At 30.2% G+C, this 26,369-nt stretch overlaps 2 protein-coding genes across 3 annotated transcripts in view; one reads left to right on the top strand and one right to left on the bottom strand.

The window, feature by feature from the left end:
• Nucleotides 1-26,369, top strand: part of LOC107455117 (DNA ligase 1) — a 340,752-nt gene that overhangs the window by 83,972 nt on the left and 230,411 nt on the right. The window lies entirely within an intron of this gene.
• The window catches only part of LOC107443446 (glucose dehydrogenase [FAD, quinone]), a 30,159-nt gene continuing 15,670 nt past the window's right edge, over nt 11,881-26,369 (bottom strand). Inside the window, exons 7-12 of the mRNA XM_071188304.1 lie at nt 22,029-22,196; nt 20,521-20,671; nt 19,189-19,337; nt 17,518-17,695; nt 13,558-13,780; nt 11,881-12,097 (exon numbers count right to left, since the gene is read on the bottom strand). Of these exons, the coding sequence (XP_071044405.1) occupies nt 11,881-12,097; nt 13,558-13,780; nt 17,518-17,695; nt 19,189-19,337; nt 20,521-20,671; nt 22,029-22,196 (1,086 nt within the window). The remainder of the gene's footprint in view (nt 12,098-13,557; nt 13,781-17,517; nt 17,696-19,188; nt 19,338-20,520; nt 20,672-22,028; nt 22,197-26,369) is intronic.

A 26,369-nucleotide genomic window follows, 5' to 3' on the forward strand; every position in this document is an offset into this window, starting at 1 on the left:
TATAGGTGCTTGAACTGCCTGGCCAAGGTTAAGTGATGTGCATTGAGTGCTTATCATTCTTTTTGTTGCTACCGTATGTTCTTGCACTGCATGAGACTTGAGGGAGTGTATGACTCCCAGCTATATGTTATTTACAGGATATACATGGGAGGCAGCTGTACGCTCCTTCGTATAGTTTTAGAATCCTTGTTACAAAAGAGGTAAATAAAAATGAAAAACAAGGGTTGTAACGTAATATTTAAGCGAGGAGAGAACAAAAATTTTAGCGATTTTTTTTTTAATTGCGAGTGAAGAAAAAAGAGGGCAAAACATTAAACCGGTTAGATTGCCTGAAAAAACAATTTCTTGCTTTTGATGAACATTATCTGTTTTCTCCGGCAATTAAATAGCTTTGATGTTTTCAATGGGTAAATGATGGTACTAGTGTTTTGTGCGACAAATAATTGCCTAAAAGAACCCAAAAGTTAAATAAAAAACAAACTCTCTTCTTATAGAAGACCATCGAAGTAACCTATTTTTAAATGTGTTTTAGTTCATTGTAGATTATATCCTTTACTTTCGATTGTTTCAAGCCGTTAGGAAGACATGTACGCGAAAAAAGAAATAATTAAATAAACAAATTAATAATAAAAAAATGCATCATTTTAAGTAACTTTTTATTTAATGATCGTCGGTCAAATTTTGTAATTTGCCATGTAAAAATACAGAGCGTAGAAAATTGTATAATTTACAATTCAAAATTTTTTTAAACTATTATAAAATGAAACATTAAAAAAAATAATAATAATAAATCTTATTAAAAGATATTTTTTGCATCGAATTTTTTTGAAAATTTTTTTTTTGCAATTATGTGCAAAAAGTTTTCGATTCGCTAAAGAATCTTTTGGGATGTGGCGAAATACGCAAAATTAACATTAAGGGGTTTAAACTTTGGAACGCTCTCTTGACTATTAGGACTATATTTCCCAGATTGCAACTACCCCCTATATTTTGGGGAAATCCGAATCCGTTGATAAAATTGTATGTTTTTGTGACTGATTTTGTTACTTAAAATATAGTGTTTAAAATATCGTATTTAAAAAAAAAAACTTCTTCTCCTTTTTTTTAAAATTTTTTAGAAAATAAATTCTACACTCATTCTGAAATGCATACTTATTACACAAAACTATAATCAATATTACTAATCAATATTGCTAACGCATGGTTTAAATTAAAAACATGTACGAGAACGTAACCAAACGTTAAACTGCAAACACTCATCAGCATCATCATAGTTGGCCAGACAGCCCAACGTGGGCCAATGCTTTCCTCTGAAGATGTCTCCATAGCGACTTCCAATTTATCTTTGAACTCCAATTCTTAACGCTAATTGCAAGAAAATCAGACTCTACCGAATCAGCCCATCTCAAACGCGACCTTCCCCGCTTTCTTGTTCAAATAGGTCTAGAAAGCAATATCTTTTTTATTGTATAGTCATCACTCATTCGAATCACGAGGGCCATCCAGTTCATTCCATTTATTTTTATGTATTTATTAATATCAGGTTGTTTTTAAATCTTGTACAGTGGAAAGTTAAATCTCCTTCTCCAGTTATTGATTTCATTTATACCACCAAGCAAAATACCCGCAAAATATTTCTCTCAAATATCGCGATGCAATTTTCCAACAGTTTTTTCATTGTCCAAGCTACAGTAGCATATGTCAAGATCGGCCTGCCAAGAGTTTTGTAAATTAAGAACTTTGTCTTTCTAGAAAGAAACCTATGGTTAATAAATCTTCCCAGCCCATAGACAGCCCTTATTTGCCAGATAGAGTCGATTTTTTTATTTCGGGAGACATTCTGTTATCAATAGTAATAGTTGATCCTAAGTAAGTAAAACTCCTTACTGTTTCAAATCCATAAGAATCTATTTCAAGATAGGAATCTAGGACTCTATTTCTAGAGAATAACAAGTATTTTGTTTTCTCTGCATTTATGACTAAGACCATTTGTCTTGCAGCAACAAGAAATGCCTCTTTCAGGGCAGGAAGGAAACGAGCAAACATTAATATCATCTGCATATGCAAGTCGTTGTACTGATCTAGTAAAAATATGACCACTGGTATTAATGTTTGAATTACGAATAACTCTCTCAGGTGCAAAATAAAAAAGAAGACAGGATAGGAAATCTCCCTGTTTTGACACTTTTAAATGTATCAAGATTTTCTGACAGAGATCCCAGATAATTAATCTTACACTTAGTATCTTTCAATGTAAGTCTCGTCAGTTTAATGAGTTTTGAAGGTATTTTGAAATACTTCATTGTTTTAAGAAGAAAATTTCAATTGATCAAAAGCAGCCTTGAAATCAACAAAAAGTTGATGTGTTTCAATGTTAAATTCCATTGACTTCTTTGAAATCTGAGGGAAACAAAATATCTGAACTTTAGTTGATTTTCCAGCATGTTACAATTATATTTTTCTATTTGTGAGTTAAAGAATGGTAACATCCTGAGAAATAAAATTCTTGATACAATTTTATAAGTTATACAAATCAGACTAATGCCACGACATCATAGAATCTCCTTTCTTGTGAATTGGACACAAAATGCTAACATTCCAATTCGTTGGCATAATCTCAAAGTACCAGATGTCAGTAATAAGTTCAGATAAATTCCTCAATATGGTAGGTTCACAATTTTTTAGTTGTTCCGGCAGCTAAAATAAGTTTTTAATTGCAGCCCTGCTCTCCTCAATGGTTGAAGCCTCAACTTAAACGGCAAGCACTACATGGCGCCAAAACGTCAGACAAATACCGCACAATGTTTATTTCTTGTAATTCGATTATAAAGGCTTTATATGAAAAAATACTGAATAATATAGATAGAAATATTGTTTAGGGTAGATTAGATTGAAAAATTGGTCTTAAGACATTCAATAACTATTTCACCCTATTGTATCAAGCACAGGGGTTCGTTTCGATTGGAGATGATTGAAACGGTGCTCTATACTCCAAACATTTATTAGCAGAATTATTCAGAAAATACAGCTATTTCTAGTACCCAATTACAACTTAAGTAACAACGTAGTACACAGGCTTGAAAACCTCAGTCGATTCAATGCAAATCAGAACACTATTGCAGTCACAAACAGACCAAGGCTCTACTACTCTCTCTACCTCTGCTCCTTCATCTAAAGTGAATTTTATAAAATGAGGGAAGAGGGGGTGCGAGGCATAAGTAGCGCAGATTTACGATATAATAATTTTAAAAAAAAACTTGATGAGATTCTGAAAAACTATTTACAATATTTACATACATCTAATTTTCTGACTCGCTCTCTCTGCGATGCAATCTCCTATTTATATAGGCTTGGCATAGAAACCTCGGAACTTTCGACTTAATTCTAGACAATTCTCATACATAACACCGTAAATATATTTGCCATATCGTTTCGAAACTCTTATTTTTCAGAACTAAAATTATGTTACCAAAATGGTCGCCAAATATGGCAAGTCGCCAAAATTATCGCCATGTCGTCAAAAATGTCGCTAAATCGAATTTTTCGTAAGGAATACATTAGGTGTTATTTTCTGTCTAAATTGCATTAAAATTACGCTTCTTTCTTTGCAAATTTTCCAATTGAACTATTTATTTAGAGTTCGTCTGAGGTATTTAGCCTCATAACAAAGGAATATTCACAAAATTATACACATATATGCAAATCCGTAACAATATTGTTCATTCGGTAACGAGCTAAATATGATAATAAGTGTACGAGAGTATGTAACAGTAAAAATAAATTCAAATAACGAAGAAGTCACCTGATTTTTTTTAAGCAATTTTTACAGCGATGAAGTTTCTTGTTGCAAAAAATTAAGCAATAAAGTTTGTATGCACCTTTGTTTTGTCAGAATATTAAATTCCTACTGCAAACGATTTCCACTTCACGTTATTTGAATGGAGGATTTTCCATTATAACCTCCAACGATAAATTTTTCTTTTCGGCCAATCAAATGTAGTTTCGCTCTTGTCATCTCTCACCTTTTGAATTTAACATGTCTCCAGACGTTCTTTTAAGGACACAGCATTATTACCTCAATTAAATGCAAAACGTTTCTCTCTATCATTTAAATACATTTATGTTTCGTCTACCTATTATGTAGCGTTTTTGATTAGAGAATAAATAATAAGTATATTAACAAGTATGATATTGTAATAAATGACAATAAGCATGACATCNCCCCCCCGAAAAAAATAAATAAATTTAATCTTCACGATACGCTTATGTTCGTTAGAAAAATTTCCAGAATGAATCTCCGCAGCCCTATCCTTATAAATCTAAATTTGTTTACTATCTCAACGCAGTTAGACAGAGATTATTATTGTATAAATTCATATTTAATCTAACATATTTATCTAACATTATCATTATTTAATCTAACATAGCAAAATTTGCAAATATATAGGTCCATATTGATAAAAACTTTGATGTTTAAATTTAAGTTGAATTTAATGATACTAAAAAAACAAACAAATGATGCTTTAACAAAAAAATAAATGAATAATAACAAGATTAAATGATACTATTTTAAAATGAAACTAAAAAAATGGAATAAATCTGTATACAATTAAGCATGCAATCAATTCACAAAAGAAAAAAAATCTACTTTTTATTCTTTGTGGAGTTCTCTAAATTCAGCATTTCAATTTTATTAGAAATAAGGGATGTTTTTTAAAAGCAATCTCAGCAATTTCCTTTTAATTGTTTGCTCTCTTATTAACCATAAAAAGAAAATTGAGATGGAAAATCATCTGCTAATGCTACAATAATCTGCAAATCCCGTTGCCGTAATAATAATACCTGTAAAATACGATAATAAAACCTGTTAGAAATATAAGTCTTAAATTAGAACAGTGAATTTCGAATATCCTTTAATATCCGAAACTTTACTACCGCAGATTTTAAATTAACTCACGCGGTTGCTAAGCCTATTTAGAAGCCTATGCAGGAAATTCTGTGTTGAAATTCCATTCGCATAAAACTGGATGGATTACAGTAAAAAGAAACGGTCTGTATAAATTTTATTTTCAATGAATGTTTGAACAAGTCACGATTGGTTTTTATCCTTTTGTTTTTCTGAACTGCCTTTCCGCAAACGCGTGCGATTATTTTCGTCAAGGTCACACTGAATGGGAGATCAAAATATATCTTAGAATCAGTCGAATTCAGAGCTATCAAAATAGCAACTCTTTTTTTTTTTAAACTAACGAAGTAACAACTTCATGGTTAGGTTACCATTTAAGGGACTGCTGGGCTCTATTCATTCGTTACAAACTAGCAGTTATAGATAATCATAACTTTGTTTAAAATACATAAATTGTAATTCCATCATAGCTACATAAACTAAATTAAGACTCCGCCCCTTGATTTCTCCGCTCACCAACCCACGTGGTTACCTCGTATAAAATTTTTCCTTCTGAAAAGTATTTTTTCTTTCAGTAAAAAGATAATTTTGTTTATAAATATATAATTATTATAATTTTATGTAAGAACACTTTTTTAGTATGTTAACGAACTGAACAAGTAATTGGATTTGAAAAATAATCAAACTGAAAATTATAATTAAAGAAAAAATGAACTTTGGGATGTGTGCGTAAAGCAATGAGAAGCAATAAACGAGAAATAATTTAATTCGTGAACAACGTATAACGATAACCCGTGTAACAGTTCAAATTTAAAACGGTTTTCATCCTCATTATATTTTTGAAGGTTTCCATAACAGTGTTAAAATTTATATCTGGCATCATATAATATTTTTCTCATTTTTGAAATTTTATCTCTACATTTGTTTTTTTTTTGTTTTTTTGTTTTGTTTATTAGTGGTCCTATCAGACCACTAAATGTTCATTGCTGGTGCGAAGGCTACATATCTGATATACATCGATTTTAAAATTTCAACAAAAAAAAAAAAAACTAATAAAAGTAAGCTTAAACTTTGGATGATAATTTTGAATGAAAAAGTTTTTCTCGGTGTGTAAAGTACAGTATTTATACATAATTGCTAACTCTGACCCTTTCGGTTAGCTCCACAGAATAGCTATTATTTCAAAGTGTTGTATGGGTTTTGAAAGATTAATTTTTCAGATAATTTTTTTCATTAAATATTTTTTGTGCATAAGTTTTGAACATGTTTTTATAAAATTATCATCCAAAACTTTTTTAACAAAAACTTTGAAAGCAGGTTTTTAAAGACCCCTTTGGGAAAACTAATCCTTTGGTGATCAGGATGATTCATGACTGCTATACATAATATACAGAAAAAATTAAAATTTTTTGAGTGTAGATAAATAATATAAGCTAATGTGATTGAATGAAGGATATAAGAGAAAATTGAAATTTGACTTTATGGCAGGGTTTTATCTAAAATTACGATTTTTCGGAAAAATTTACTTGCTAAACGAAAAAAAGAAATATAATAATCTAATCACTAGTTAATTCAATTTAGAAGTGAGAAAAATTTCTATTAGATCAGAGTGATAGTTTCTGAGAAATCGTAACCATCTACATCGGAAATAAAGATTTTCAAAACTCTTTTTTTTTATTTTTTATCCATTGCCCCTCTTGCCACAGAAATGTTTTAATGTGGCCAAAACTTTAGGGGCAAAAAAAACGTTTTTTAAGATCGTGATTTTAAAATCATTGTCATACATGTTTGAGTTATTTATGAGCCATGTATTGACTCATAAGTCGTGAGACATGAGTCAAAAAACTTATATTAAATCATGAATCAAACGTTAAAGCATATCCAGACAAGAAAAAAAATGTGCCCATTACGGGGTCACAAATTAATATTAAAACCGGAAAAAAATAGCTATCGAGAACTGAAGAATTCATTATAGACATAATTATTCCTGTATGCATTTGTATGGCGAAATTCATAATTTGAACGTAATTGGTTAAATAGTAACTGAAAAATCGAATTTTAAAACAAGTCGTTCATTTAAAAATAACATTATTCCTTTAATAAAACTAATACAAAGGCGTCCAAACTTTGGACCGCTCTCCTTGTTACTATACAGATTGTATTTCCTAGACTACGGCTACCAGTGTCCAAATCCATCGAAAAAAAGGATACGTCTATTCAAAGAGAGTTCGTTTTGTGTCTGATTTTGTGACTCAAAATATCGTCTGTACTCAGGATCGAATGTCCTACTACTGTCATTCGGGGCTACTTTGTGCAGGATTTCGCAGTTTTTGAACTTTGACATGTAAAAAAACTATGTTAATTCAAACTTTAGTAAAATTTATCGATATTATATTCATAACTGGACTCAGACGAGTGAATTTCATCAATATTGGCATTATTTGTATGTAATATTTACGAATAATAAGTCAAAACATACCTTGCACAAAGTAGTCCCCATTTGGGGGCTACTTTGTGCAGCGATAGGAATTCAGTTTAATAATCATGTTTGTAGTAAAATATTGATATAAAATTGTAAAAAAAGTTAATTGTTGACATTTTTAAAGACAAAAACATCAAGNATATCTCATTTTTACAAATTGAAATATTCGGAAATCATTTTGTCTTCCGCTGAGTTTCTGAACAATACTTTTCATACATAATCCTTGACAACGTTTTACAATAAAGTAAATACAATATTGTCCACAGACATTTGAAGTTATATTTTGTAGGGAAAATTTTATTCCAATTCACATTTGAGATTTTTTTACAAATCTTGATATATCTTGGCCATATGTCTCTGGTGGTAAGCCAAAGGAATCAAAAAACTCCACATTAGCAGCATTTGGAATAAATATAGCTAACAAATGAGTTCCTGTTTGGTCGTGTTTATCAGTGTTCACTAACATTGCTGCTGGAAAGCGTTCAGTTCTAGGTATTTAATCTGATGGATAAATTCTTACAAAAAATTTCAGTGATGAGGGATCGCGAAATAATATTTTTTGAATTTGTAAGGAGTACATTAGTTTTCAAAATCAAATAGAATATTTCGATCTTTTTTTATTTCTACAAGATTGTCGAACTCTGCGTAAGCCAGTAAAGAAATAGTTAGCTGCAGTGGTGAGCTGAACTTCGCTTCTAACCTTAAATTGCTATGTCGTACCAAATTTAAATGATTTCCATTGCATAAATCTGGCGTTAAATCAAAGCGAAATAAGGAATATCCATCTGGAAATCCATTTCTTCAAAGATAAAGGCCACGTTCTTCATCATTAAGAAATGAATTCTGGAAAGCGCGTATATAATTATTGTTAGCAAATTCAGGCTGCAGAGGATTGTGAGGAACTGGTTGACCATCAACATATACACCTAAAAAGTTAATGCTACACTGTTTAAATTCAAAATGAGATTTCTTATAATTTCCATTAAATGCATCATTATCAACGCAAGATAGGACAATACGTTTAGGCATTTGTCCAACAAAAATATTATCTTGAACAAAACTCATATTTCCTGCTGGGATTGAATAAACTTTACAGAGTACTCTATTTATAGGAAATTTTGATGTTGATTTCTCCAAACTTTTTGCGTGACCAAGGACGACTCCAGGACTGACTTTAACTTTTCGAACGAATAAAGATGCATGTTCTAATACAACTTTATAACCACCTTCTCCCAGTAAACAAAATTGAGGCTTGCTTCGGATTAATTTTATTTTCATCTCAACCATTCTGAAATTGAGGGTGATTGTGAGATCCCCTCTTTAGATAAGGTTTTTATCAAAAGGAAGATTTTTATTATCTCTTCTTTGGAAAGTGGAAGAATTATTTGTATTTTCAGGACTTAGAAATTTTTCGCAAGCTAGTATATTTTATTATGCTTTCAATATTTAAATTAATGTGTGAATTATCATTTTCTCAATAAAGCATTATAATTTCATTGATTTAATTTTAAAAATGAACCTTCAGAGATTACATTTTTATTAATTTTATACTATATGACTAAAAATTCTAAACCGATGAAATAGTTTCATGGTCAGAATGTTTGTATTTAAATTAGCCGATATAGTAAATATGTAATAATCATTCTATACATATTCAGTTGAATAAAATGGCTTATGTTTTCATTACTTAAATTAATGTTCCAATTATTATTTTCCCATTAAAGCATTATAATAACATTGATTTAATTTCTAAATGAACCCTTCTTTTGAGATTACTTTATTACCAATTTTAAATGATGTGTCTAATAATTATAAAGTGATAAAATAGTTTATTAGTCAGAATGTTTGTATTTAATTAGTCGATATAATAAATACGTAATAATCATTCTAATAGATAACTATACATAATCAGTTGAATAAAATGATTTATGAGTTCGAAAAAACTTGATGAATTTGTCTACACATTATCAGTAATATAGTGAAATTATTATTCATTAATATTTTTCCGTTAAAACTCGTTTGATTAAGGCAGTTTTTGAAAATATCGATAAAATACTAGCGTCTTTGACATTAACCTAAGAAAAGCTAAGTACACTCATATCGTCACTCTGTAACTAAAGTTTTCGACAACTATGTCTCGTTTTTAATCACCTGTGTTCCAAAACTCATCAGATTGGTTGTTAATTTGATGTTAGAAAAATTTTCAGAATGTTTGTACTTTGAAAAGTTCCAATGTTAATGGTACTTAGAAAATTTCTGAAGTTCTTTGTACTTTGAATAACTTTCAAATTGTTTTGAGTTAGAAAAACTTACGCATTTTTTTTTTTTGTACTTAGAAATACCCTGAAGTTGTGCGAACATAAAAAATATTTTTAGTTGGTTAATACGGTAGTTATAAATTTTTTAAATTGATTGGCATTTCAAGAATTTGAAAAATTTGGATGTGTTGTTGGTAGAAAATTTCCGAAGTTGTTTGAACTTTGTATTATTTTTAAATTGTTTTAACTTTAAAATATTTTCAAAATTTTTGTCCTTTGAAATATTTTGAAGTTTTGTAAACATGTAAATTTTTGAAGTTGGTAAAAATGTATTTAAGGAGTAGCAGAAGTTTATATTTTTAGTAATTTTCAACTGACTCCGACTTTGAAAAATTTTGCAATTATATGTAATTTGAAAAATTCTGAAGTTGTTTGAACATAGAAAAGTATTTTAGTAGAAAAAACGGATTTACATAAAGTCGCAGAAGTTTAGTCGTGGAAAAAAATTTCTAAACTGTTTCGAATTTGTAAATTTTTCAAATAATTTGTAGTTTGAAAAATTCAGAAGAAATTTGTTTTTGAAAAATTCTGATAATGCTTAGAATTAGGAATATTCTGAAGTTATTGGTATTTTGAAAAATTCTGAAGTTTTTAAAAATGTACATGTAAAGAATTGCAGAAGTTCGAAGCTAAAAAAATTTTAAAACTGTTTGTACTTAGAAAATTTCTTAATTTGTTTGTACTTTGAGTAGCTATCAAATTGTCCAAACTTTTAAAAATTTTCCAACTTTTTCTACTTAGAAATATTTGAAACTTTGCCAATTAGAAAATTTTCATAGTTGGGAAAAAATAAAATTATTTACGGAGTTGTAAATGTTTGGTGTTAGAAAAATTTTAGATTTGTTTCGACTTTAAAAATTTTTCAAATAATTTGCACTTTGAAAAAATTCCGAAGTTGTTTGAACATTGAAAATTATTTTAGTTGGAAAAAAGAAGTATACAAAAAGTAACAGAATTTTTTTTTTTCAAATTGTTTTGACTTTGAAAATTTTCTAAATTATTTATACTTTGAAGAAATTTTGAATCTGTTTTTGTTAGAAATATTCTGGAGATGTATGTGCACAGAACTGTTTTTAGTTGGAAAAAATGGGTATATATCTAGCAGCAGGTGTTTGGTCATGGAAAATTTTTCAAACTGTTTTAAACTTTGAAAAATTTTCAAATTTTTTGTAATTTGGAAAATTTTAAATTTGTCGGATTTTAAAAAAAATTCTGAAAATGTTCAGTATTAGGGAAATTTGGAAGTTGTTGTGACTTCTAAAATTTCGTAAGTTCTTTTTAAAAAAATGGGTATATTATGAATAGCAGATGTTGTAAGTAATACTGTTGTACTGTTCATACTTTGAAAAATTCAGATGTTGTTGNACTTTGAAAAATTTTAAAATTGTTCGTACTTTGAAAAATTTTTACATTTTTCGTACTTCGAAAAGTTTCGATGGGAAATTCTGATTTCTTGAAAATTCTGAATTCTTCTTGTTTTGTAGTTAGAATTGTTTATAAATTCATTGAACATAGAATATTATTTTAGTTGGGAAAAACGGGTATATAAGAAGTCGCAGATCTTTTTTTTTTAAATTGTTTTCATATTATTCATATTTCATATTATTTATACTCTGAAAATTTTTTAATCTGTTGGTTTCAGAAATATCCTGAAATTGTTTGAGCATAGAAAACGTTTAGTTAAAAAAAAAACGCATTTATAAAGAGTCGCAAAAGTTTGAAATCAGAAAAATATTCAACTTGTTTAGACTGCGGAAAATTTCCAAATTGTTTATACTTAAGAAGAATTCAGAAGTTGAGTGAAGTCTAGAAATGGTTTCAAACTTTTGTATTTAAAAAAATTCGCAAGTTTTTTAAATGTAGAGTTTTTTTTACGTTTAAAGGAAACGTATTTAAAAGGAGTAGCAGGTGTTTGGACGAGGAAAAGTTTTTGAACTGCTTCGACTTTTAAAAGTTATAAAATATTTCGTGCTTTGATAAATTCTGAAACGGACGAATATTGAAAAACTCTGAAGATGTTTAGAATTAGGTAAATTCTGAAGTTCTTAAAAACGGGTAAATTAGGAGTCTCAGAAGTTGGAAGTTAGAAAAAGTTTCAAACTCTTTATATTTTGAAAATTCAGATGTTTTTGGTATATGAAAAATTCTGAAGTTGTTTGTACTTTGAATAATTTTCATTTTTTTTTTGTACTTACAAATATTCTGAAGATATGTGAATTTAAAAATTTCTGAAGTTGGGAAACAGAAAAGGTATGTAAGNAGGTGATGGTGGTTTTGATCATGTCAGAAGCTTTCTCAGCAATCATGATGGTTGGTATGTTTGTATTACCCCAAGTAATAGTTGGCATAACAGAAGCATCCACAACACGTAACTTATCAATTCCTTTTACCCTGAAAGAAAAAGCGGAAAATATTAATATAAATTGAAATTGGACATGTTTATATTTTTTAAAAATGAATGAGAAAAATGTCAGAAATTTTTAAACAATTTTATTTTTTATAGCAATTCAATAACGAATCTTTATATTTTTATTCGATTTAATAATAAGTTAAAGGTTCTTTCCATGGTTTAGTTGAGTTTTTATTTAATTGTTGGAGCTTTAGTTTTTTCTATTGTATTTAGTAATGATACATTATAGTTTGATTCTCACTAAATAATGATTCATCATTTATGAATGATTCATTTTTCAATAACGATCCATCATTGAATAATGGTTTATATTTTGATAATGTTTTTCTTTTTCTTTCTCAAATATTAAATTCAGAACCTTAATATACAGTGAGCAAAATAAGAAACGGCAACCCTGATGAACAACTTTTGATCTAATGACGTTCAAGGACTCAATCTTAAAAGATCGAGGGGGTGATATCAAATACGCTTTTTAATTCATTCAGATAAAATTTTAAGTTACGAAATCTGACTCGAAAACGTACTTTCTCCGAATAAACATACCTATTTTCGACGAATTCGAAATTCTGACCCACAAAATATAGGGGTATCTACAATCAGGGAAATACTATATGTTGTCAGGAGGGCGGTCCAAAGTTTGGATCCCTTAATGTTAATTTTACTCTTTGCGTATTTCGAGAATTGAAATTTTCGACAGTTAAAAAATTCGTTTTTACAAAGATGCAAAATATAGTTTTGTTATTAAATAACTATTACTTTTTATTTTTTTATTTTATTTAACTATAGTCGGAAAAATTTTGTATGGAAAGGCGCATAATTTTTACTTCATTTTAAAGAACGCAATTTTACATAGAAAAATACTAATTTCGAGCGAAAGCGGTCGAATAGTTTCCGAGAAATCGAATTTCTAAAATGTAACATTTTCAAAACTTTGGATAAAAGAATTTTATAATTGTGTGCAAAATTTCTTTAGTTACTTAAAAAGTTGAGACGTACTGAAATATGGAAGAAGTAAAATTATCTTTATGAAGACCCAACTATGGGGGCCCTACTTCACAGAGTGTAGCTACCCCCCCCCTCACCCCTATTATTTGAGGGTCAGAGATCCGAATCCGTCGAAAAAAGTAAGTTTATTCAAAGAAAGTACGTTTTCTGTCTAACATCGCAACTTAAAATATCGTCCGCTAATCAATTAACATATTTAAAGTTCCCCTCTTGCATCATCCAGATTATCTTATAGAACGTGAAGAACCGATCCTTAGATCAAAATTTATTTAGGGTGGTTCGTTTATTTTTGTTGCCATTTTGTTACACACACTTGCCATTTTGACAAGGATTCTAAATGAAAAGTGTTCATTTCAGAGGCTTGTTGTAGTCATCACAAATTCCATTATTAAACAAGATTGAATTATATTCTGATGAAGAAAAATAAATTTCGTACCTGAGTTGGGGATCGACGACAGTTGTGGGATCATTTGGATCCCCCATTTTTACAGTTCCAACTGGATGACTAATGGATATGACAGCCGATCTTATGGTACACATGATTCTCATATGCAAATCATTCTGAAATGGTTCACAGCCAGGAAACGTTGTATTGAAAAGTTGAGCACCCAGTTTAGCCAAAGGAGGACTTGAAAGAATCTGAATGCATGTCTTTAAACCTAAAAGTCCAGATTCAACAGTTAATTTTCTTTTTTAAGATACCACTCTTATGTTACTCTCAGTTCTCATACAAATGCTGTTATCCCTTATAAATAAATGATGGTCAAAATTGCATTAAAAAAATTCTCTATTCCCTAAAAAAATGACCACAAAATATTTAAACAAGGTCTCCATAGGTTTGAAAAATTTAAAAAAATTGCTGGGGAAAAAAAAAGCCAACATCGCTATTTTAAAAGAATTCCGTTCACCCACATTTTCTTTTAACCGGCTTTGAACAGCAAACCCAATTCTGAGTGTATCGATGTTCAACTCCAAAATTTTGTAATTTTGAACCCAACCTAGAAGACAAGGGAACTCCTGGATCAAGTATTGGAGAAAACTAGCCTCTGTGGGGAAATAATCCACAATTGCGTTAAATGGAGAGGAAAACTACCAAAATCTCCCACGGTTAGCCCAGCGGCAAGTGGATTCTAACCCAAGATCGGTCTACCACTGAGGATATTGTAAGTCAGCTTCATTGTCGATGGGAGCCGAATTCGTATCAACCAGAAACCGCTGGGATTTGAAACTGGGTCACCTCATTGGGAACGCTCTATCTCTTAAGCCACTTTCATTATTATTTTATTAGAAGAAAATATATTGATGTGAAAATTTTATTTTAAAAAGTTGGATCTCCCTGGCCATTCCATCAAATGTTTTGTAGCATGAAGGCAGCGGGCTCAAATGCATATTTGTCATGCCCTTCACCAACTTGTGCTCTCAGTTCTTCAATTTATAAGGGCTTATAAGCCGTTCTAATGTTTCTTATATAAAAAAGTAAGCCTAAATATCTATGTGCAATAAAAAAAAAAGTTCATTCATTCTCGGTATAAATCTTTTTCCTTCATGAGAACGTTTAATCATTATGGGCATAATCAATGCTTTAAAAAAATAAAATTTTTGTTTAATTCTGAGATTTTGCATCTTATCTTAAGATATACCTGGCGAAGGCATTTAAAGTAAAAAGTGGTAACTATCATTTGAAGAAGGTTACTTTTTTTCTCCATCGGATCAATTTATTTGTAATGACCTATGTTTTATTATTTTAAAATTTACAACCATTATTGAAATATTCTAAGGCTCGGAGTAACTAAATTTGTTGAGTACATTGTAAATTGATTTCATAATAAATAGTTCTTTCTGAGTTGTCCGAGCTCACGGGTCTTTGATTTTTGAAATTGCAGTCCATTTGGATACCTGAAAGGGACGTTAGCCAATCGGGTTCGACACACACGCGTAACGTCGTGCCTATTAAATTGATCCGATATCCAATTAAATTGAACCGAAAATCGATGCAGTGTGATAATAAACCCAATCGTTAAGCAAATTAACATACCGTGCACAACCACGTGATCAATATCCATTTGCTATAGTTTTTTAACTGATAGAAATCTCTACCATTAAGGAAAATCGTGATAGATTTATGAAAGAAAGGTTTTGTCACAGCCGAATACGCAAAATAATTTTGAGGGGTGGGGGGATTTGATAAGGTGTCAGATTTTGATAACTTCAACACACAAAAGCAGTTTTTATTTTTTCCGTTCAAAATTTCTTTATTTTTATTTAATTTTGTAAACGAAAAAGTTTTCCCGTTCTTTTGACACACATGTTACAATTTTAGGAACAGTTTCTTTTCTTTATCTTTCATTTATTTTTTAAAGAATAAAAATTCTGTGTGGTGACTTAATATTTCGATGTGCCAACCCTATAACATGTTATGAATAGAAATACCATTATTTGTATCCAAATTATTTGTCTATGAATTTTGAACTAAAAGTGGTAGCTAATGACAGGAAGAAGCTATTTATTTCAGGCATAAATGTCTTGCCAGTTTTTTTCTTAATAAATGCAGTGTTTCTATAAATACAGAAAGCCCCTCAACAGGCGATGTGTTCAGTCACAGTTTGTAAAAAATTAAAAAAAAAATAATTACAAAATTATAGAAAATAAGATATAATTTACTAATTTGTGTTGCCCACAACTCTCAATATTTTAAAACAAGCATATCTTGTCGTGAAATACGAAGGGACGAATTTTAAAGTGAAAACTAATAAATAATTTGTAACTTCTGTAATAGAATACTAACACGCCCTTTTAAATTTTTTAAGAACCATGCGTACCCAGGTTAAGCAATAGTTTGCCAACCTAGGAACATGCTATGAAACATTTTGCCAACACTCAAATTTTCAAACAATTTAGGATCTTCTGCAATAAGTATAGAACCTTAATTTATTCTACCAAGTCTTGAAATATGAAAGTTTTTTCATGCAAACGGATACTTTATAAACTGCTTTTACATGTTTCTAAGCATCATTTTTATGCAATCTGAAGGAAAAATATCAATTTAATTTTGAACTATACTATTGGCTTCTAATGCTATAATATCACGAAAATTTACTGGTGACTTTATTTATTTGTTGAGAGAAACTCTATGTTTCAGTTTGAGTTGAACCCTATTATTAAATTTATTACCATAATATCGTGTATTATTAACTCTATTATCGTGTCATCAAGACGAATTCAATAAAATTAATAGCAGCGGCACCTATGACCAAAATGAAGCATCATGGGTATCAATAATAGTGCTTTTTACCCTCACTTAAGCGAATTAATACAATTCTCCCTTCATTTTGCTTTTCNATTGTATTTAAACATGCCTTCAAAATAAAATATAGTTACACCAAAAAATAAATATAAAGTGATTTAACATTTTAACTTACTAGAACGTTAAATCAATGAGAACCCTGAGCTTGTTTCAGTGCATTGAGACGGTTCCATCTGTGGGTAATTGGAGACAATGAACCCCGAAGTGTGTTGCTTATGTCCAGTTTATTCCGTTTCTTTGTTTTGGTTGCTGTTACTGCTAAAATTTTAATGGAACCCAAATACTTTTATTTTGGGGTATAAACCTAAGAATTTAAATTCAGTTTCAATGAAATGGGCGGTCCGGTACCATTTGATCCACGGACCGAGGGTTGGGGAACACTGATTTAGATAACCTGGCGTAACGAATAAAAAAAAATTAAGTAATACAGAATGTGTAACAAACTAACTATTTCGATCAGAGTTATAACCTAGCAAATATCATTGATGTTATTTTTAAATTATTTGATAAAATTTCTAGCATTATCCTAAAAGAACAAAAAATTCGGAAGTTTCTCAGTCCCCCTATGACGTCATAGCAGCACAGATGAGTGGAAATAAAGGCTCCTCTATCTACAATTATACTCTAATTTGAGGGTTTAGGGTAAATCAATGTATTCGTATGAACAAGAGGAAGTTATAAACGCCTCTTATTGTACTGTCATCTGCTGATAATAGAGAGAACCTCAGTCAGAAATAAGGTAAATAGTTTACTTAAAAACAATGGTTTCCGTTAAGCCGTATATGAGAAAATTCCATTTTTTTTAATGTCTCTGAATAAAAAATATAGTTAAAGAGAAATGGAAAACTGGGATTCACCATTTGTTTACAATTGTACTGATTCAGCTTATTTCTTCGTATATTTAGAGTCTACGGTTTACCCGCAATCTAGTATACGGGCATTTATGCACATACACACGAATTTTGCATTTTATTATATGTATAGATAAATGTTTATAGATTAACATTTAATAAAAATTGATCTTAAGTAGTAAGAGATATTGAACCTATACCTTGTCGCTTTTATGTCGAGCAGTAAATATTCTTTAGTTACCTTCGGCAACGTCCATTAAATCCTGTGGATTTTCGAAGTAATTAGGATCAATTTCTGGAAAATCGTATGGATCTCTACTTCTTAATCTCACACTTCCCCGACTCTTAGGGTGAAGTATTTGCGATAGGCACACAATAAGAGGCTTTTTCTCATATGGACCAAAAACTTGCCGGTATGCCTAGGGAAAATGGCACAAATCATTTAGATCTGCATAGATTAAAAAATTAATGAAAAAAAGACATTCTCATTATTTCTTTAAAGCGATTAATAATAGTAATTATACTAATAGTGGGAATATATGTGATTTGATATCCCTTCGCCAATTCCACTTTGAATGCTGGGGGACTAATGAAATAGGAATTAGGACTTTTTAATGTATTTATAATTAAAACATTTGTTATGTTGAAATCTAAATTTGAACATTTCCAGATTTGTTTGTAAATCTGAAGTATTTTTCTTAATGGTAGGCACACTTGACTTTTTTTCCCTTCGTCTCGGAAGATGCTGTAATGGTACCCGGTGGGCACCTGTGAACTTACAACTTAAGTCTGGGAGGCGAGCGACATTACTTACGCAACACTACCACAGACAAGTTCATAGAGTGGGCCACATACGCACAGCATAGGACAACATACAGAGAAAAACATCCATGCCTCGAGAGGGATTTGAATCTGTAGCCCTTGCCTTCGCAATCAGGCACCCTGACCGTTTGGCCACCTGGCCGGCTTAAATCTGTCATGAAAAATTGAATGTCAAACTTTTCAACTGCTGTAGGAAAAAATTACTACTTTTTTCCTAAATAAATAAATAAGCTTGAAAAAATCGACCGGACTGTGTAGGGGTCCGGGAACTGGCCCTGCATCGTAAAGGTTCTGGGTTTGAATTCCGGGCATGGCATGGATGTTCTCTCATCCTCTCTACTATTTGTCCTTACTGTGGGAGCAATGTTGGCCCACCTAATAGGGTGCCCCTGAAGGAGTGGCCACCAAATCTTCCCTAAAAAAAAGGCCTGAATTGACGAAATGTTAACACAGGTGGGCATTGGAAATAAAAATAAGCTTGAAGAATCAGAGTCTGCATCCGAAGAATTGTAAAAGGAAAAAATGCATTTCTGACGAAGCATCCATGAAAATAATTGAATCGTTCTGTTACAATATGGTAATCCTTAGGACACTAATTTGCATTTCTGCAATATTCCCTCGACTGAAAATACTGGTTACGAATAGCAGCGATACATGTTTCGCTTTGATGGGGGAAAAATTTCTAGTGGTAACGGAATTTATGTTTTAACGTTTGATTAATTACTAACCCAATTACTATTTTGGTATCACTATATGAAATATTTTTCAACGCTCTTGCTAGCTTAAAGCTATCCAAGTCCAAGTATATATCTAGTAATAGCAGTATTAGTATTTAGTAATATCTAGTAATATCTAGTGATATCTATTAATATCTAGTAATATTTCTAATTATAACTAATTTTAAAAACCACTGTTTCACAGTAAGAAGTTCAAAAACGCATTTTAAAAGCATCCCACTTACTACATCTGTCAGGAATATGTGTAGCCTTTAATTAATGAAATGGTAACGTTAAAAGAATAACTTTCTTTCCTTGATTTTAAAGTGAATATTATTTTCTTTTCATTGTTATCAGCACAAAAGAAAACTTACATGTTCTGTGAATCCTACTCTGATGTTTGCAAGAAGAGCGGGTAATTCCAAGAAATATAACAAATGATCTGGTATGTCACTGATTTCACCTTTCTTGTTATTACTAAGAAAGGCCATTAGACTTATACCAGACGTTGACACCAAAGGGCCTACAATGAAGAAGAAAAAATTCTTAACCCATTAATATAAATATCAAACTAAGAGGATTGAGCAAAATTTGAAACTGGAATCCAATTTTCGATTAAAATGTAGAGGATTTTTTTTAGTTGATAAGTTACCAAGTCTAACTTGGTTCCTACACTAAATACATTGCTTAAAGATGTGGTTACTAAAAATTTATCATTTCTTTTTCTGAAATAGACTGATAGCAAAGTATATTAGACATCGCTCTTGATTTACTTGAAAATCATGCATGANTGACATGGGCGACGCTGTTCCACCGCCGTGGCTTCGCCACAGGTGCCCACTGGGTAACGAAAAGAGAATTAGCAGTTCTGGCACTTTCTGTGGCCAATGGACAATAGCTCCAAGTGCCCGCCATTAAAAAAAAAAAAAAGTTACCAAGTCTAACTTGGTTCCTACACTAAATACATTGCTTTAAGATGTGGTTACTAAAAATGCATCATTTCTTTTTCTGAAATAGACTGATAGCAAAGTATATTAGGCATCGCTTTTGATTTACTTGAAAATCATGCATGACGAGTTTACTCGCTAAAATGAGATGAATGGGTTAAGTATTCTTCGGCAGTTAAACACAGTTTTAATTTTACATAGTTTTAAGTATTTGGTATTCAAACATTGACACACAAAGGTATTCAAAGTATTTTCTATTAAAATCTTTAAGATTTATTCATATGACTGGATAAACCAAAGCAAATACAGAATAATAATACTTAATAGATAAATGGGGAAAAAAAGTAGGCAACAAATTTCTTTAATTAAAATTTTAACTACAAAAATTACTTGGATATCTTTTCTTCCCTATAATCTTAGGAATAGTTTTTTTTTAAAGGTGGTGGAAATGCTAAAAAAATGAAAATGAATAAGAATATGGAATCGAAATAGTTTTAAGAAAATACAGATTGATTTCGTTTTCATGTAATTATTCTGAATTGGAAATACTGTGAAACTCGTGACCGTCCATCATCATGAAAAAGAGGGAGGGGAGAAAAAATGTCGTATTGCAACCATTAGATCAATAATAATCGAACTATATTTGCTCTAAGAAGAGACCATCTGTTTTCAAAGGACACGGATTCCCAATATTTTCGTGATTATCATTTGGTTGATTAAATAACGAAATACGAAACAGAGTTGAAAAGGGGAATTTACCTGTGCGATGATCGATGTAATTTCGGATATTGTTTTCGTCGAACAATCTCTTATGTATTTGTGAAACAGAATCATTTAATTCAAAGGCAATAAATCCTGCTTGATGATCTTGAAGATTCAAACCCACTGGAAGATCAACCACTAAAGGAATCTGTAGTAAAATTTAATTAGGAGACTGCGATAGTTTCAAACTATAAAGAACAATAAAATATCAATTTAGTCTAAGCATAAATGAGTCCAGTAGTGAAGGATCAAAAACACGATATTTTTTTTCTAGATCTTTCACTTACAATAGCTCTCTGTATTGAAAAAGTGAGCATGCAAAAGTTCTAGTTTGGTTTAAATTTTGCATAAAATGAGTGACACTACGATAAGTTTTGTTTCAAATATGCTTACTTGACATATAATACAAGTTGAGAACTTTTAAAATTTCATTATTACCAATCATTATTCTTTCAATATTTGCTTATATTAATGTTGAAATGAAATAATAAAACATTTCGGTAATATTGTTTGAATGACGGATACTTCCTTGTTGTTTTAATAATCCCCCTTTTTTTTTTACTAATGCCCGATTTGACTATCCCTTTATGCCGAGGTCAGCACAGGTAAAGAAACATGACGAGTTTTTTTTTTTTTTTTTTAAGTTTATTTTCCCTCCCCAACCAAATGCTATTTTTAATGGGGTAGAAATTACTTTCGGCTTTATTTTTCTATCAGATTCTTTGATGTCTTTGCAACAATTTTATTACTAATATGTTTTTCTACTTCATTAAATTGCGTTGTTTCGCATAAAAATAAGGTGACGACAGATTACTAATGACAAAAATGATTTCTAAATTTAAATTAAAAAACTGCTAATTGGGTTGTGTTACATTAGCATAGTGAAAGCTCGATATAACGACTCCAAATCATTTAAATAAATGTTATAAAGTGAGATGTGCTGACAAAAATAGGGTAAATATTTTTACATAACTATTTTGACAAACAATGCGATATTTAAGAAACTGCAAGAATGATTGGTAATAACAAATGATTTTCAATTATTTAAAAAGTTTTTTTTACATAAAAATACCATTTTGAAGAATGACTATTCCTTTTATAAGAGGGGGGGGGGGAGGACACGTTATGAGCAGCCTACAAAATCATGTGAGTACCATAGTTCTTAACTTGAACATAGACCACCCAAGAAGATTTCACAAAAAGAGAAAATGGAGTCATCCAAACAAAACAAATTTTCTTGTATCCTTTAAAAAGAAATTTTTGATTGTGAATGCACCCTTCCATATGGGACTTAATGAGCATGACATTGCATTTCCCCCTCTCAATGACCAACATATCTTCTGTCTAACGATCCCGACCACCTTCGATAAGAATCTTACGTCATAATGGTGCTTATTACATCACTACAAAGCGTTGCTTTTTCGCAACGTTAGTCGAAACTAGACTAGGTGAATATTAATTTCCGAAGATGACATATTTTTGTAATTCTAATTTCATGTTCTTACCTTTAAGTCCATGAGATGACTCATGGGACCTATTCCAGACAACATGAGTAATTTAGCTGACCCTACACTACCTGCAGATAGTATGATCTCTCTTCTAGCTCTTACTTCTCTTTTAATACCATTAAAGTCAAATTCAACTCCTGTAGCTTCATGATTATCTATAAGGATCTAGGAAAGTGAAACAACAATTTTACTCTCGCTAATAGTATTAATAAGGTTATTCTTGAAAATAGTAATAATAATAGCTATTATTCACAACTAGACTTTAATAATTATTATAATACTTCATTAAAAATTATTGCTAACTGAAGGGAAAAACAATTAATCATTTTGTAATAATAAGGCAAATAATTTGACCATAACCTCTGAGCATTTTTTCATGTGAATGCTATCGTTTTTTTCTTCAAATACTATTTCCCTAAATGACAGCCTGCTAAAATTCTACTACTTAATGAAATTCCCGTCTAATTCATTACTTACGTCGGAGAACAAGTGTTTTGTTGCGTTTATACAATTGCTTTAATCGATAGTGTTAATTGCTTAATCAATAGGATCTCGATTTAATCAATAGTGTTTTGCTCTTGCCTTATTTCAAAGTGCTTGTAGAATGTTTTGTTCCTAAAGCTACTGATTGTCTTTTTATAAATGACATTTTTTGTTGAAATATACAAGTTTAAAGACGTTATATATAACAACGGGTCACGCAAATGTTGCGACACGTTTCTAGAAGAGTTAGGGCACATCATCAGCAAGAAACCCATTCTCGAAAATGTCATCGCACGCGGCTAGAGGCGCCTCCCTCTAGTGACCTGTCCAGAAGTACAAAAAGAATAGGGAAGAGCATGGGTGTCTGTACAATTTTAATTCTGATGATGTGCCCTAACTCCCTTAGAAATGTTTTGCAACATTTACGTGACCCCCCCCCCCATTATATATAATGTTTGCAAACTTGCACATTTCAACACAAAATAGACTAAAAGTGTCATTAAAAAACTGTATCTTAGAGAGAGAAAGCGATTAACAGATTTAGTGTCAGAGATACGAAAGTATTTAGATCTGTCAAAAGAAATCTGATCGAACGGAAAAGAAATGCCTTAAAATTCAAATGAGTGAAAACGTTTGTATTATAATGTTATAATGCCATTTTTCAGAAATAGTTAGTAATAGATCGGGAGAAAAGAGTTTTCACTGGACCTAAAAAATTTGTTAATGATTGTTAAAATTATCAGGCATTTTTTTTAAATACGCTACTTTATTATTTAGAATTCTCTTAGGCCGAAATTTTAAAACAGATATACTTTGAAAAATGATCTTTAGTGGTGGTCATCAAAATCTTAAATGCTGTTTCACTATCTGATTGTAAACAATCAGATAATGAGAGATCTGTGTAAATATTCTTATAGAGAATTTTTTTCTTTTAAATTTTGTGTTTCACAAAATTGCTAAAAAAATATTTAGATTCATTTTTTTTAAATATAAAATAATTATAATTAATTTAAATTTCCATTGAATGTTTTTGCTGTCTTAAATTTAATAATTCCTAAAATAAAACTGATATGAGTGTAAAATTACTTAATATAAACAAAGTACATGTAAACAGNAACATTCAAATGAGTAAAAACGTTTGTATTATAATGTTATAATGCCATTTTTCAGAAATAGTTACTTTAAAGTAGCATACTGAGTCAACTCAAATAGCACTAAATTATGTGTTTACTTAATTACTATGTAGTAGTTGATAGGGATTATTATGTAGTAATAGATTGGGAGAAAAGAGTTTTCACTGGGCCTAAAAAATTTGTTAATGATTGTTAAAACTATCAGGCACTTTTTTTAAATACGCTACTTTATTGTTTAGAATTCTCTTAGGCCGAAACTTTAAAACAGATTTATTTTGAAAAATGACCTTTAGTGGTGGTCATCAAAATCTTAAATGCTGTTTCATTATCTGATTGTGAACAATCAGATAATGAGAGATCTGTGTAAATATTCTTATAGAGAATTTTTTTCTTTTGAATTTTGTGTTTCACAAAATTGCTAAAAAAAATTTAGATTCAGTTTTTTTAAATATAAAATAATTATAATTAGTTTAAATTTCCATTGAATGTTTTTGCTGTCTTAAATTTAATAATTCCTAAAATAAAACTGATATGAGTGTAAAATTACTTAATATAAACAAAGTACATGTAAACAGTTGTCCATAAGTATTATAAAATGAAAAAATTAAGAATTTTCCGATTCCTTTAAAATCTTTCTTTTTTTAAAGATTCAAATGTTTAGGGTGTAAAATGATTATCTGAAAGATTAAAAATCTTGCGAAATGAGCGAAATTTAATAAGTTTGTATACTTTCGCACGATAACAACATCAGCTGCCTTACTAGTGACATTCATTTGTAAGGGGAAAATGCTGATAAAGAAATCATGTTAGTTAAAAACCAATATTAAGTTCTATTAATATAAATTCAAAACAAATTCATATAGTTTTTTTTTTAAATGGGATTATTAGAAATGAAAGATAATCTATTTTTAAGAGGATGATCCGAGGAGAGAAAGGTGATTTAAACTTAACAGTGCTAAGGGCAGTCGATATAGGGTTGTTAATGCTCACCTTTTACGATGTACCTTTTCTACTTATGATATAGCTCTGAAATTTTTTGGGGATATTGGAGATCATATCAGTTGTATGCTGTGATAATGTTTTAACGTTCACGGGAATGCTTTTTGAGAAATAGAAAAATGTTTGATTAAACTTTTTAAGAAATTAAAATTTTACAGTTCATAATTTTTTTTTTTTTAAATTTCTGCCAAAGATATGCATTAACATTTTTCCAGTGTTAACATGTATATGTAAATAATCTGTGAAAAAAATCTGAAGAGATAACTTGTTTAGATGGTGAGAAAAGTTAAATCGAAAAAGGTCAGATTTAGCATTATTGATTTATGCCCTACCCTTAAGTTGAGACTATAATAACAATGCATTTTATTTTAATAATCATAAATAATATGGCATTTGACGGATTTTTACAAAATTTAAAGGTAGCATAAGAGTGTAGGCCGAAAAATCTATCCATTTTCATTTTTAAAGAAACTGTTTTAAGTCTAAGAGCGAATCCTAAATAGTTTTTAAAAATTCTTAAAATTACACGCGATACAGCACTTCGTGTCAGGTGTCCAATCCTAATCCTCGTCAAATACCTAATTTTACTGCCTATATTATCTCATTTAAAAATTCATTTTCCAAAACATCAATTGCTTGAATTCCTTGTTCTTCTAAAATATTTCAACTAGAAGACTTTCAAAATTGAACTTTAAGCTAAAAATGTACGTAATTTTTTCACCAAACAACTAACCTAAAAATAAATATAATTCAGCAAGCGAATGAAAATTAAAAAAAGAAAAGAAATTTAAATGTATACTATTCAGGAAGGTGAAAACTGAAAATTCATCATCCTCCTTGTCATAATAGGAGCCTTCCTTGAAACACACAGAGTTTATAAATAAGTTACTCTTAATAAATAAGTTGAAACCTTTCTCCTTATCGTTTTCTTTGTCGTNGTGTATTAGGCCGAAAAATCTATCCATTTTCATTTTTAAAGAAACTGCTTTAAGTCTAAGAGCGAATCCTAAATAGTTTTTAAAAATTCTTAAAATTACACGCGATACAGCAGTTCGTGTCAGGTGTTCTATCCTAATCCTCGTCAAATACCTAATTTTACTGCCTATATTATCTCATTTAAAAATTCATTTTCCAAAACATCAATTGTTTGAATTCTTTGCTCCTCTAAAATATTTCAACGAGAAGACTTTCAAAATTGAACTTTAAGCTAAAAAAGTACGTATTTTTTTCACCAAACAACTAACCTAAAAATAAATATAATTCAGTAGACGAATGAAAATTAAAAAAAGAAAAGAAATTTAAATGTGTACTATACAGGAAGGTGAAAACTGAAAATTCATCATCATCCTTGTCATAATAGGAGCCTTCCTTGAAACACATAGAGTTTATAAATAAGTTACTCTTAATAAATAAGTTGAAACATTTCTCCTTATCGTTTTCTTTGTCGTTAAATCAATTCAATACACTAATTGTTTTAAAATCAACATAAATGGAGTCCAGACATCAAAGTTTTGTACGTCCTCTAGATCTATTACTAATTGGTTCATGTTTTAATACTTATGGCGTTGAACTGTAGTTGTATATAAACAGCAAATGTGACAGCTTCATCTCATTCTGTTTAACATGAATGTTCTCTTAAATGTTAAAAATTTCTGTATTTTCTCTTCTTAATTAGATCGGCATTAAAGATTGATTGAGTATTCTTTTGTTGTTGGGGTGGGAA

This window comes from Parasteatoda tepidariorum, chromosome X2 (assembly GCF_043381705.1).
Source record: "Parasteatoda tepidariorum isolate YZ-2023 chromosome X2, CAS_Ptep_4.0, whole genome shotgun sequence".
NCBI classification, from domain to species: Eukaryota; Metazoa; Arthropoda; class Arachnida; order Araneae; family Theridiidae; genus Parasteatoda; species Parasteatoda tepidariorum.